Source organism: Astatotilapia calliptera, chromosome 10 (assembly GCF_900246225.1).
Source record: "Astatotilapia calliptera chromosome 10, fAstCal1.2, whole genome shotgun sequence".
Lineage (NCBI taxonomy): Eukaryota > Metazoa > Chordata > Actinopteri > Cichliformes > Cichlidae > Astatotilapia > Astatotilapia calliptera.
In genome coordinates, this window is record NC_039311.1 from 15,059,578 (window position 1) to 15,073,097 (window position 13,520).

Here is a 13,520-nt window from a genome sequence, read left to right on the forward strand (position 1 = left end):
ATATATTTTTTTTATGTAACATCAAATCACAATTTTTTTTATACACTTTAAATTTTAAGGTATCAAATGGTAAGCTCTCAAAGGATGCCCCGATGAGTAAGCACTTGGCAACAGTAGGAAAAGCTCCCTTTTAACAGTAAGAAACCTCCAGCAGAATCAGGCTCAGGAAAGGGCAGCCATCTGCTGCAACAGGCTGGGGGTGAGGGGCAGGGAGACAAAACAAAAAGTACACTATGGAAGAGAGCCAGATTAATAATTAAATATACAGTGTGAAGAAGAAATGCTTAGTGCATCATGGTAAATCCCCCAGCAGCCTGATCCAGCCCGAATCTTAAAAGCAGAGAGGATGCCTGTCTCCTGAATCCAAACTGGGAGCTGGTTCCACAGAAGAGGGGCCTGAAAGCTGAAGACTGCCTCCCATTCTACTTTTAAATATCCTAAGAACCACAAGTAAGCCTGCATTCTCAGAACTTAAGCGCTCTATTGGAGCATTATAGGTCTGTAAAATGGGCCCGATTATTTAAGACCTAGTATGTGAGGAGAAGAACTCTAAATTTGAATCTGGATTTAACAGGGAGCCAGTGAAGAGAAGCCAATATGGGAGAAATGTGCTCTCCCTCCCTCCCTCTCCGGAGCATTTTGGATCAACTGAAGGCTTCAGTTCAGTACATTTCTTGGCAACATGTTTCAAAAGAACGTTTTTATAGTTTAACAAATCCAGACTGCAGGGAAGTACATGCTTACACTTAAAAATCTTTAATCATATTAGTAAAATTAAAAAGACACAACCATCCTCTAACTAAGAATGACCAAAGTGGTATAAATGCATGAGATCAATACATAGGATTCAATTTATTCTTTTTCTTCCTGAAAATATTTGTATTTTTTCAGATTTCAAATATCTTTGAACAGATGTTCAACATTATCAGTCATAAATCACTGCCCAGCAGTTCATACATGATCCGCTTTGCTTTCAGTCACCTCTCTGTTAGTTTGGGTGTTTTCCCAAGTCTCTTCACAAATCTTTATTAAATCCTCCAGGAAATGACTCACCATCTCCTTACCCCTCTCCTCCTCCCCTTCCACCTTTAACCCCTTTATCCTGATCAAAATCTGCTCTACACTTCCAATTCTCTCCCGAGGGTGCAAACTTTCCCCCCTTATATCCTTCTCTGCCTCCTCTCCTCCTCCTTCCTCTGCTCGGAGGTACTTCATCAAATGCTCTCTGATGCCCGTCCCCTCCTCGCTGGCCAGTGACGTGCCGAGCCCGAGCATGTCCTGTGACTGGCTTACGCTGAGCAGGTGTAAGAGAGCCTGAGAGAGTGTGTGTCGCAGGCTGGCGCTGTAGCGGTACTCCAAGAAGTCGTTGGTGTCTTCGCTGTTCTCAAGGGCTGTTGCGAGGGAGCACCACACACGGGTGAACCGCTCTGTGTCTCCATAGCAGCCGCGGTGGGCGGGAACTGCAAGGGCAGCGGCAGATTTGATCCGCACTTTAAAGTTCTTACAGGAAGTAACAACATGGCAGAGCGCAGAGAACGCTTCGTGAGACCAGGCAGCTGAGTCTGATGAAGAGATGGACATGAGCAGCTTTTCAAAAAAACTGAAATCCAAATGAATCACTGCTGGAGACATTTTGCACAGCAGCCTCCTTCAAATGTAATGCATAACACTGACAATGTATGATGCTTTTACAGCCCTGTGGTTAAACACTTACCTAGCGGCAAGGCGGGGTTTCTGAAAGCATTTCCCAAAGCATAACAGGCGTTCCATCTGACCTTCATCGTAGCCTCTGATTGGACCGTTTTAACCAGAGCACGCACTGCATCTTCCAGTGGCTGCTGGAACGCGGGCCTGGTCATCTGACTCTGCCGCAGGAAATGAAGCAGATTCCCGAGAGCGCGCACTGCATTAGACTTCACCTGGTAGGGATCGAGGGAGGACGTAAGTACACTCTACAAGATCTAACAGATGAATTCGGGGGCGTTTTAAAATAACCTGCATGTTTGTGTGAGTGTGAAAGCGTAGCTGCTCGCACCCTGTCTTTGTCTGCTGCTGCTCGCGTGGCTGCCTGCAGCATCTTGAGCAGCAACATGTCTGATAACTCTTCCTGGAAGTCCACACCTACACTCTCCCTGGTTAAAGAGAAACAAGATCAACTGTTTATAGGCATTCGGTATATTTTATTCTACCCTTTTAATATGATTTCAGTCTGTTCTGAGATTATATGTGTGGTACATCCATGCTGTCTTACATATTAACAATAAGAGTGTCTGTGAGGTTCCCAAGGGACCAGGCAGCCTTGGCACGCACATTTGTAGATCGATCATCGAGCGCAGCTAGGATAGTGTTTGCAGTATCAGCCACAAACATGACATCCTGAAAAGAAGAACATAATTGTTCTATTTTTTTTCCAGAGGTTTACATATCTTGGATTCAAAATATCTGATTTAAATTGTAAATTGTGGTCATAGCTGGTGATCAGCACACCTACCTCTCTCAAGCAGGGGAACAGTACGTAGATCCCCAAAGCCCTGACGGCTGCCGTCTTCACCAGGTAGTTTTCAATATAGGTGAGTCCCAGCAGCACAGTGATGCACATCAGCTGGGTCTTGTCCTTAAAAACAACAGTACACATACAGCGCCGTGAAGCTCGGCAGCACTAGTGCAGAAAAACAAGTCCAATAAAAGGGGATAACTCACAGGCAGCTGTGCAAAGGCCTGCGGCAGAATGGAGGAGAGCGTGTCACAGGCGCTCGCCTGCAGCGTGGGATGTTGCTCATTCTGCAGCGCTCGGTTTAACGGGCCGCTCAACACTTCTGACCAAAACTGCACCACCTGTATTGTACACACATTGATTAAATTACCACACATTAATGTGGATTAGAGAGATTTTTTTTTTAAAATATAACCTATTCTTAATGCCTCCTTTTACTGTTGCTAAAGCCTGCACAGAAATTATCTGTACCTCAGTGGCAGCAGCTTAACTCTCAGTCTGTGCTCGACCTGTAGCTCATATGAAATCATGCTCCTACCCCTGTAAGTATAAGTATTTCAGGAAACTGTGGTTATCTTTATAATTACAAAGAGATTTTCCATCTAAGATCTCTGGGCTCTTTGAACTCAGGTTTTACACTTCTGAAAAATTATTTTACAATCTCTTAGAAATGCACATCAGTGTGTGAGGACAGAAAACATGACATTAGTGTCAAAGTCTGAGAAAAGTTTGCTTAAATGCTCTAAAACGTTACATAAATATATACTTTAAACCTGTCTGTTACATATGGATATTAAGAATAGCACTTACACTTAGATTTTAACCCTAAATTTGCTGAATCCATCTTTGAAACAGGCGAATGAGGATTTGTCCAAAAAGAACGAAGTGCATTTGTTTAAACCTCTGTAATCGTATGCTGTGTGTAATGCACTGTGTAGAAATGATTTGCATTTACCTGGCTTATGGGGACCCTTGAGCTCTCAGGCACGTTGTTTTCTGCTCTGTACTGTTGAATTATTCCCGAACCAAACTCCTCTAGCAACTAAATAAAAGACAGATGTTATTTCTAAATATCTGATACTTGTTTTATTGTGTACTGTTGCAGGATCAGTATTCAATTCATACTACTATATTATATAGAGGGCATTACTTTTGCTCCGTGCAGCTGTATGGAGGTGTCCGTCTCCCCAAGACAGCGTGCGCTCACTTGCCCAATCTCACACAGGTAGTGTTGAGTTAGAGGGAAGTAGCCACGCACCAGGTGAGACAAGACCTGAAACACAAGAGATTAAAAACATCTTCAGACTTTAGAAATGCCTGTTTGGAGCTTCCTGTCTGGCTCATTATTGCTCACCTGCAGAGCTTCAAGTCGAACAGGAGGTGGCTCTAAAGCAGCACCCCCTCCCACTCCTTCGCTGTCTGATTGGTCCTCTCTGGGTTGAGTCACTAGTGTCACACAGAGCTGCAGCAGCCACAGTCGCCGGCTGTCCTCTTCCCCTGGTGTGTGAGGAATGTGTGGGGAGTGTGTGCTAGAGCTCCGCTGGGAATGTTTGACTGGTGTACGAGAGGGTGAGGACACCCCGTCTCTTTGTCTCCAGCTGAGGCCCGAGTCCTGTGGCGTGAACACACCCATGCTGCTGCTGTGATCTGGCTGCTGGAGGAGCAGCTGCACCTCAGGGAGAGGAGCCTGCGTGGTCACCAGAGCGCCATAAAGTGTCAGGACTGACACACGCACATTCACATCTAAAGAAGGACAGATAGTTGTGTGGACGGTAACAGACTTCAGTGTCTTACATCCTATTGGCAGTTATTTCAGCGTGCCGACAACATACAGACCTCTGTGGCGCACATACGGACGAATCTGCTTCCAGAGCTGAGTGAGCAGGCCAGGTCTGAGGCGGTGATAGGGAGCGTTGGCTACCAAGTAGGCCAGACACTAACAGACGGAGCAGACGGATATTTACAGTGTGGATAACAAAGATGCATGTCAAAATTCAGCACTCTCTCAGCTCATTTCACATGAAACTCATATTGTAATTTACATCCTGATAAACACCACAAAAAAGACAAACAGTGACTAATCCTCTTATTTATATGCACACACAGACTGCAAACATGTGACCTTACACAGTAAAGGTATGTGAAGTTATTCAAAGTGTTAGCAGGCAATATGCAACCATCTAGCTAAACTGCTAATTGTCACAACAAATTCTGTTTATTTTTCGCTTCAATACTGAAAAACAACAACAACACTAATACTTCCCAGACTTATTCTTAATTCTATTTTTATGTCCGAATTTGAAAAGCGCAACTTTTAAAGACTATTCCAGAGTCTTTTCAGAACTTTTTAACACTATAAAAATCACTTAGCATACTTGTTTACTTTTGCATTATAGCGCATTTCATTACTGGAACCTGAACATATCGCATGTAATGAAATAAATGTAATTAAACCCTAATGGATTCATTAAGTTATCAGTTTTCGTCATACTTTATGAGACTGAGGGTGTAATTCCGCTGAAATTAAATGGAGTTTAAATTTAATTATGTTTACCTAATGAGTTTTTACAGCAAAGAAAAAAAAATCATTATGCTATAGTCTGTAACATCCGGGTTTATATTAAAGTTCAACAAAGAAATATTGACAGTAGCTGTAACCCAAAAGAGAAAGAGATGAAAGATAAAAAGTGTTCGTGGAGAGCAAATAATCGTACCTTTATGACCTGTGTGAGAGTCTGAGGGGAGGTCTCGGCCAGCAGGGCCAGACTGAGGGTGCGGTGCAGCTCTCTGATAGCAGTCGCCAGCGTGAAGGAGAAAGGGGTGTAAGATGTTCGAGGAGACGCCGTATCTTCAGCCACAGCCAGGAACTGCCGGGAGCTATCCAGCATGGCTGACAACACCTGAAGTGCACACAACCTCACCTGGAAGGGGGGTCAAGAGAGAGATGTTACAATCGTATCGGTCCAGAACTGCACAGTGTGTGTGTGCGTGTGTTGTACCTTTGGAGAGAGGTCCTTCAGAATAATTGTGACGAGAGTAAGAGGCGGTGATCCCCCGATGGGAGAGTCGGGGATGAAGGAAGACCAGTAACCGTACAGAGTTCTCTTCTCTACTGCTTTCACCACAACTAACAAACAGTGCAGCGCCCCCTGACGCACACGACCGTGGTTCACTCTGAAAGAGTGTAAACAGTAAAAAAAAAAAAAAAAAATTAAAAACATCTATTGATACTTTTAAAAGATACACATGCATGGGAGAAAAATATTTAATTAAGGGTCTTTCTGTACCTTAATTTGCTCTGTGCGTTGCCCTCTAGGTCGGAAAATTCAGAATCAGAACTGTTTAGTTTCCAGGACGGGTAGAGAAATGAGGCAGGCTGTTTTTCCTCCGCCCTGCCTTTCAGAAGTGCAGGCACAGTCTCTGCATCTCCTTCCTCTCGTTCATCCCCTCTGCTCTCCTCAGTTTTCGTCTTCTTTCCCTTACCTTTAGATTTCCTCTTTTTACTCTTTGGAGAGAGAAATACATTCAATTAAAAATCAGAGTTTCCTCAGTGTTTTTAAATATGGCCATTGCTGGTATCAACACTCTTCTTACCCCTGAAGCTTTTCCTGGCACAGCGACATCCTTTGGTGGCTCTAATGATTTTGGTGATTCTGCAGTTTTTGCTGCGGAGAGACTCTCGTACTGCGGTAAAGGTGCTGGATAAAGTACAGCCGGCCACTCCACAATCACACCTGGAGCCCCCTGGAACATGAGTCGCTGCAGAATACATGAGCAGGACTCCATATTAATACTCAACAAAAATTAATCAATTAATAATAACTGTGCACATGTGGTGAGATTTTACACCTTAAGTGCAGCCAGTACAGACCCGAGCTCCTCCCCTCCACCAAATTTCCACTTCCCACCTGAGAGACAACACTGAAGTCCCTTTAGAGCTGCTTGGATCACCTGCGCAGATTACACAATTTTATATAAGCAGGATTGAATTAATCTGTTTCTCGTTTAAATGTTTGTTGTTGAGTATCCAGTACCATGCAGTAGAAGAGCTCATCAGTGTCGGGAGGTTTGGTTGACTGCAGCGTTTTCAGGAAGGCTTGGAAGCACACACTTCTGTACTGATCATCCAAAGGCGGCTGACCAGGTATCCTGCAGGGACAGATGCAGACGATTAGAGCGACAAATACAAGCTTAAAGATGGAGAAACTGGCACTGCGTCTCATTCGAGTTCCAGATTCGAAGCAGCTCTTCAGAAATCAGATTATAGACACTACATCCAGGCTTTCATATAGCCTGCAGTTTACACAGATAAAAATGGCTACTGGCTCAAGCATGTTGTAGCAGTACCTGAGACAGATGTTGGCCATGCAGGTAAGAGCAACGCGGCGCAACTCCATGTTTGACTGAGATGGAGAACTATACTGCAGGAGGAATCCCTCTTCACCCAGTAAGTCGCTGAGGTGCTACAAATATATATACAAAAAAAATAGTCAACAGTTAGGGCACACTTTTCGGAAAGTGCACTAAATATCTACCTGGTGGCACTGAGGTCCATTCCCATAGACTACAGTGGAGAGTGCCAGGAGGACGTCTGTGTGGGTCCACGTACTGCATACTTTCAGTGCACCTGCAGTATAGTTCACCAGTACATCCAGCGTGTGCTCATACATTATTACCTTAAAAATAAAAGACAAATGTGGCTGTAAGTGCAGTATATCCCAACAACTACACAAGCTTTTATGACATCCCATTCTGTTAGTATGGAGTTGGTTGTCGTGATATAAGAGTTTCCACTAAGAGAATCCTCTACAGGCTTGTAAATTTCGTCCTCTCATCCAGAAGAGCATTTATGAAGCCTGATGCTGATGCTGGAATCTCTGTTCTAGTTCATCCCAAAAGGTGTTTGACGGTTGGATCAGTTTGGCATATTCTTCCGCATCAAACTAATCCTAGCACATCTTTAAGGAGCTTGCTTTGTGCACTGGGGCAGACCCAAGTTGGCACAGTTTCCCTAAAGCATTAAGATATGCCTTTACTGGAACCATCAACCCAGACCAAACAAACTTTATAGATGGCCCACTGCTGTCCGATATTTGGTGATGCAAAGCTGCTTGGCCATAGAAACCATGCCACGAAGCTCTCTATATATGGTTTTAATGCCTATTGAGGTCTGGATGTCTGTGGTTATTGATTTATTGCTTCCACTTCGCAATAATACCACTTAGTTGGCATCGGTCATCCTGTTATAGTACCACACTCGACTTCACCGATTTTGTTCATCTGTGGCAACGAGACTGAACGAAACACCTCAGTTCAGTGACAACTCAGTACTTTTGTCCATATAGTGTAAATGCGACAAAAGCAGTCCTAACAATACATAAGTGTACATGTGGCACAAGCATGACCTGTTACCTTCAGCTGGTTGAGCAGATGATGGACAACCTGGCAGAGTTTGATGACTAGATGCTCCTGAGTCAGGGGCACAAGACAGCTGGCATGTTTCAGCAGAGAACACACGTCCTGAAATGGAAATAATACACCAATACAGAAAAGAAACAAAATGCTGATGTCACAGTTGTTGGTTTAGTTTAGAGCTAGTCTCTTATTGGTTATATGGTTATCCACGGGGCTCTGAAGTGCGTGGGTTTATGGCTATTTCAGTGTTTATTCATCCCAGCTCTGCTTCTAAATACAGAGGCGGCAGACTTTTATAGAGTTTGTGTCGCTGAAAACAGACTACAGGTCCAAAGCGAGTGTCCGTACCTCTGGACGGATGTTGACAGCGGGCTCGAAGGTCCTGTTGTAGTTTTCGGACAAGAGTTGGTCAAAGAGCAGGTTGAGCTCCTCTTTGAGTTGGACCGAGTCTGCTCGCAGGGCTCTCAGCTTTATGGCGCAGTTGGAAAACAGTTTCTCGGCCTCCGACTGTGAGCCGGGCCCCCAACCGGACGGCTCCATGGGAGTGAACGGAGCGGCCTCAGCGGACAGAGGCACCGGGGGGAAAACAGACACACCACCGCGGACAAGAGCCGGGTGTGACAACCCGCTCTGAGCCGCCATTACTTCTACTATCTCCTCGGTGGTTATTGGGCTTTCTTTAAAGCATCATATCCAAGAGTTCAGCTCATTACCGCCCCCCTGCGGTGAAAACCAGAAAAACAAAACTATCCATTTTACAGCGTTTACCGCTGTTGTGCCAAAAAGTGATTGTCTGCCAAAAACTGTTTTCCAATGTTTCTGTGTGTTTTTTATGTGTAATATCTTTACGTATGTATGGAGGCTTGTTTCTTCCACTGAAAAAATACAATAAAATAATTTATTTTTTATTTTTTCTGCTATCCAAAAGCAGAAGATTTCACATTAGGCAACTCAAAATTTTGAATTAGTTAAAGTAAACTTTTGCCTGCATGCGTAGTCAACTTTATTTCACTGGCAGACATTAGCTTCCACGTAGTTTGATTTGCCATTTATTTTTTCTAAAACTGTGCTTAACTTTACTGTAATTTTTTTTCACAGGAAAGCAAACGGTGAGAAAAGGCTGCAGTACACCACATTACACAAGAACTTAAGTGTTGAATAAAGGTGTTCATACCAAATACTAGCGTTTAAGATCATTTGAAACTGTACAAATTCGGTTTTTGCCTTACACACCGCATTGTAAATGCACAAAAAAAATTTCTGCATTTCCAAACAAGAGGTACTCTATATCTGCCTATTTGCAGTTATGTCAGAGCACCTAAAGTTTAGATGCATCACAATGCTTCAGAATACACGGGAGATAAAGTGCTCGACAGCCCAACAGGGTGCCAAGCCATTAATAGCTCATGGAAGTGAAATGAATTTAAAGCACACAAAGCATTTTGAACCAATTTACTGTCGTCAAAGTTTTTTCTGGTCAATATGATGAAAATATCACAATGACTACTCACTGAATTACATTCCCAAAGATCTACAACAACACTACAAGTGTCAACAGGAATGTTTAGGCATGTACAAAACCCTTAAAATCTCAGTATTTTGCATCCTTTATTTCATGTAAGCAACAGTCTCAGCATGGTTTGTCAGTGAAAATCAAAAGGATAACAAAAAAGGCTGTTGCTCATTTTAATTCAATGAAAATAAATTATACAGTCATGTGAACTAACATACAAAGTCTGTGCCACCACAACACAGCAAATTACTGGGAAGTCATGAGCCACAATGAGTCTGTTAGAAGTGCAGAGGCTGACTGAGTGCTGTCACCATAAGTCATTTTATATTGGCATTTTCTATGAATGACACATCACCAAGTCCAGGCATTACACAAGCTCAAAGCACCAGCTACTGTTGGTAGTGTTTCAGGAGACAAAAATAATAACAGGCTGAAGACGGCAAGAAATTAGGAGGTAGTCATGTAGCAAATGGGAGAAGAAATGCTGAAATAGTTTAGGAGCCCACGTCTCAGCCAGACTTGAACAGCAGAATAGCCACTTGACCCAGGTAGAAGTAGATGAAATGTTTCGTCTCATGTGTCACATAGCTGCCAAAGTTCCTCCCAACAATGCAGTGCCATGTGGGGTTGTACTTCTTGTCAAACTCCTGCAGGGGAAGACACAAGTTAGCATCTTCTTGGCAAAAATGCATGCAACAAGTTTACGCTACTCATTTTACTTTGAAGCAACAGCAACATACCTTTTTGACATAGGCGGCGATATCCTTCTCAATGTTATACTTCTCCATGGCCTGCATGGCACAGTCCACTGCATCCTGCTGCATTTCATCAGACATGTCTGCGTTCTTGATCACAGCCTTCTTGTCACCCATGTTGGCTTTCTGACTGCAGGAGACAAAGCAATCTTTACCGTGTCCGCTCAGCTCTTACCTTCTCATGACATCACTGCTATCACACAATGTGCCTAAGGAAGCGGTCACTGGCTGCAGGGGTGCCTTTTATTTACTTTCATTTTGAATAGATGATTTACATGATTTGCAAGTGAGAGCTAAATGAAACCAGGACACTATCCAAAACAGCTGATGGAGATAGGCGTCCCTTTTATTGAGGTCCCTCGTGTAATTTAAGACATTAACATAAAGGGCCCTTTATGTTAGGATCACAAGAAATAGAAGCCATGCGTCGCTGGCATCATTATTTGGTAAATGTTGCTCGAATAGCCCAGTTTAACCATTGCAACACGCAGTATCGCTAATTTAACCCAACAACGGTGTAAGTGCTCCGATTACCAGGTTTGCAAATAATGTGCAGCAAGTAAGGTAAGAGCCTGAGAGCGTGGATGAGCACGCGGGGTACAGAAACCTCAACCCTCGCGCTGACCTGCTCACTGTGACAATTCGCAGCAAAGGTTAGAACCAAACGTGCATTTTACTCTTACCGTCTTTCAAGAAAGTCTTAACGTGCAACGGAGTGCGATGAAGGGACCGCGCAGGTTTTTCCTTTATTTATGCAAGGAAGTGTGCCCCCGTGCGTTCCGCCCTCCACTTCACATTCACCACGTGATTGGCTCGAGCGAAGCCTCCACCCTGCCAATGGCGTGGTTTTACTTGCGGACAGCACCCCGCATCTTATTTCCACCCAGAATGCAACGTTTCACCCGTTCCCTCCCCCAACTTGCCCCATTGATCCAGGTGATTGATGTGCAACCCCCCTCGGGCCCAAAATATGCACATTCATAACTAATAAAATAGTTATGAACAAGATTTTAGTTTTTTCAAATCATATAACAAACACAGGTTCAAATTGTCCTGGTTTGCTTTTTCTCTTTTTTCTCCCTTTTCCACAGTCCTCAGTACCTCACAGTAACATTAAATTATACCCGTTATGATCATTTTCAACTTCATATGTTTTATTCTTGGGCTCCCATTGCATGACTCATAATCATCCTTATTTATTCATGCTGGTATGACTGTAATTTTATTTGGTGTCCATTTCTACCCTCTTTCAGAAAGGTAGTGTAGATAACCAAGACCCTAAACTGAGGCATTGCAAATGTGCCCAGAAGTTTACTTTCACTTATCACAAGCATAAACATCACAGTCCTTTTGTGTGTTAATGATTTCTTTGAACTGTTCTTTTTCCACAGTGTAGTGATTTTACAGCATACATCTTTAATGATTTTAAAGAAACAAGTTGGAATTATTTTGGATTCTCTATAATCCACAGAGAGTCAATTTTGTGCACACACTCACTTAAATCATTTAAGTTGTGCTGAAAGTTCTACAGTGTTTTTTTAACTTGATAAGACCTATTAACTTCTCATTGATTGTCACAATTGACTATAAATGGTAGTTTCTTTGCCAACACATAAAGTATTTATTTGACAGCAGTTGGTGGATTGACCAATGGGGAAGTCCAATGGGAAAGTCCAAGGAACTCTTCGGTGAAGATCTAAGGAAGAGGATTGTAGATCTACACAAGTTGAGAAGGTCTCTTGGAGTGATTTCTAAACAACTGCAGGCTCCAAGATCATGAGTTCAAAGTACATAAGTACAAGTCATTCAGATGTGTCACCACTTTCCCAGTGTCTGGAAGAAGACCCAAACTGTCACTGAAATTGGTTAGTACGTTCAAGGGAACCTCCAAGGCTCAAGCAGGCCATTAACTGGAACTGCTGGAACACCATGGTGACCCTGCAGGGTCACTGTCCACTGTCACCATTAACTGAGATGTCAAGCTTGACTGAAATTTCCAGCCATGAACAAACCAAATGCCTGGAGATCCTTCATACCCCGTGAACATACCCCACGGTATGACACGGTATGGCCAACCATAGTGATGGTAGCATCATGTTCTGGGGTTGTTTAGCTGCCACTGGTACTGGTACACTGCACAAAGTGGATGGAATCATAACGAAAGAGGGCTACCTCCAGATTCTTTAACTTCACCTCAAATTAAGAGCTAGATGTTTGGAACTTGGACCCAACTGGATGCTTCAACAAAAAAATGAACGCAAATACACATGAAAACAGGCTAACATTAATTTTCTGGAATAGCCTTCCAAAGTCATGACCTCAACCTCAGTGAAAATTTGTGGGATATGCTTAAAAGCTGAGTCCATGCCAGAAACCAACCAACAGAAGAGCAGTCAAATATCAGGCCAGAAATATGTCAGAAACTTGTAGACGTACTGTGTAATCTGATAAATCTGCAGAAATTGTACAAAAAAGAAAAACAGGAAAACAGGAAACTGTAAACTGATTTTTTATTGAAGCTTTTCAATGTACTGGAGATTATATTTATCCTAATGAATATGCATCTTCTGCAGAAAAGCGCTGACCTAAGAGAAATGTGACATACATAAAGTCACATTCTCCTGTAACCTCCCAGTCTCCCCACCCTCCGTAAGTGTGTTCATGTTTAGCTTTACCACTCTCCTTATGTGCGTGGATCCATCCTGCACCTCCCAGCCCTCCTCCTGGATTACACCAAGCTTTGATCATGTTAATTTAAAAAAGAAAAATAATTCTCATCAGGAAGCCTTCCCGTGTGGAAAGAAATTTTCTTTCTGCTGTTTGAAGGCCAATTTAAAGTTTGAATATTTCTACAAAATGTTTCCACTTTGATGGGGTTATGTGGACAGGGTCAGGGGTGGGGATCCTCTCCCGGTAAATTGCTCCCATGCTCCTGCTCCATGTATCCATCCTGAAGCCTAATCCTAATCCGGCTCCGGAATGGGGAGACAATGAGCCCAGTCCAGACCTTCAGAATACCAGCAGAACCAAAGAAAAGGAGGCAAGTTAGAATCACACCTTCAGGAAAATGCTTAAAGAAATGTCAACAAATACAGCTACCAGGGACAGAACCATCACAGGACTTTATAATGTTTTAGAAAAATCTGCAGGGACTACTGAGAAGAATCACTGGACTTTAGGGGCTTGTCTAACCTTGCCGGTATGAACTTTAGAATGTGAGCATGCAACAAACAAAACCTTTACTACAACCACAAACATCTCATTACAGTAATCAGCTATGTTCAAGCATATATTTATGGCTAAAATGGACTAAAGCCTTATCTTATGCAGATTTCAGATATAG

The 13,520-nt window shown here is 43.1% G+C and overlaps 2 protein-coding genes across 3 annotated transcripts; both read right to left on the reverse strand.

Moving 5' to 3' along the window:
* Window positions 1-733: 733 nt before the first annotated feature.
* heatr6 (HEAT repeat containing 6) lies at window positions 734-8,588 on the reverse strand. The gene is made up of 20 exons (XM_026182611.1): window positions 8,258-8,588; window positions 7,907-8,014; window positions 7,030-7,170; window positions 6,842-6,957; window positions 6,529-6,643; window positions 6,344-6,445; window positions 6,089-6,253; window positions 5,782-5,999; window positions 5,494-5,668; window positions 5,209-5,415; window positions 4,331-4,430; window positions 3,849-4,237; window positions 3,645-3,767; window positions 3,450-3,536; window positions 2,701-2,835; window positions 2,492-2,614; window positions 2,252-2,376; window positions 2,036-2,132; window positions 1,715-1,919; window positions 734-1,562 (listed from the first exon to the last, which is right to left on the reverse strand). The coding sequence occupies exons 1-20, from the start codon at window positions 8,549-8,551 to the stop codon at window positions 952-954; spliced, it is 3,636 nt and encodes a 1,211-aa protein (XP_026038396.1). The 5' UTR covers window positions 8,552-8,588; the 3' UTR covers window positions 734-951.
* Window positions 8,589-9,347: 759 nt separating this feature from the next.
* dynll2b (dynein, light chain, LC8-type 2b) lies at window positions 9,348-10,964 on the reverse strand. 2 transcript variants are annotated; one of them, XM_026181678.1, is made up of 3 exons: window positions 10,861-10,964; window positions 10,163-10,303; window positions 9,348-10,069 (listed from the first exon to the last, which is right to left on the reverse strand). In XM_026181678.1, exons 2-3 carry the CDS (start codon window positions 10,292-10,294, stop codon window positions 9,932-9,934), a joined length of 270 nt encoding a protein of 89 aa, XP_026037463.1. In that variant the 5' UTR covers window positions 10,295-10,303; window positions 10,861-10,964; the 3' UTR covers window positions 9,348-9,931. The 2 variants fall into 2 exon arrangements, with proteins under 2 accessions (XP_026037463.1, XP_026037462.1); XM_026181677.1 differs by having other exon boundaries at window positions 10,163-10,307; window positions 10,861-10,962.
* Window positions 10,965-13,520: the final 2,556 nt, after the last annotated feature.

Bases quoted from the DNA above. Each gene is read 5' to 3' on its own strand.
- heatr6 (XM_026182611.1), bottom strand. From the start codon at position 8,551: ATGGCGGCTCAGAGCGGGTTGTCACACCCGGCTCTTGTCCGCGGTGGT. The intron at 6,446-6,528 runs GTACTGGATACT...TAATCTGCGCAG, and splicing joins ATGAGCTCTTCTACTGCATG to GTGATCCAAGCAGCTCTAAA. The intron at 3,537-3,644 runs GTAATGCCCTCT...TCTTTTATTTAG, and splicing joins TACAGCTGCACGGAGCAAAA to TTGCTAGAGGAGTTTGGTTC.
- dynll2b (XM_026181678.1), bottom strand. From the start codon at position 10,294: ATGGGTGACAAGAAGGCTGTGATCAAGAACGCAGACATGTCTGATGAA. The intron at 10,070-10,162 runs GTATGTTGCTGT...CTTCCCCTGCAG, and splicing joins TCGCCGCCTATGTCAAAAAG to GAGTTTGACAAGAAGTACAA.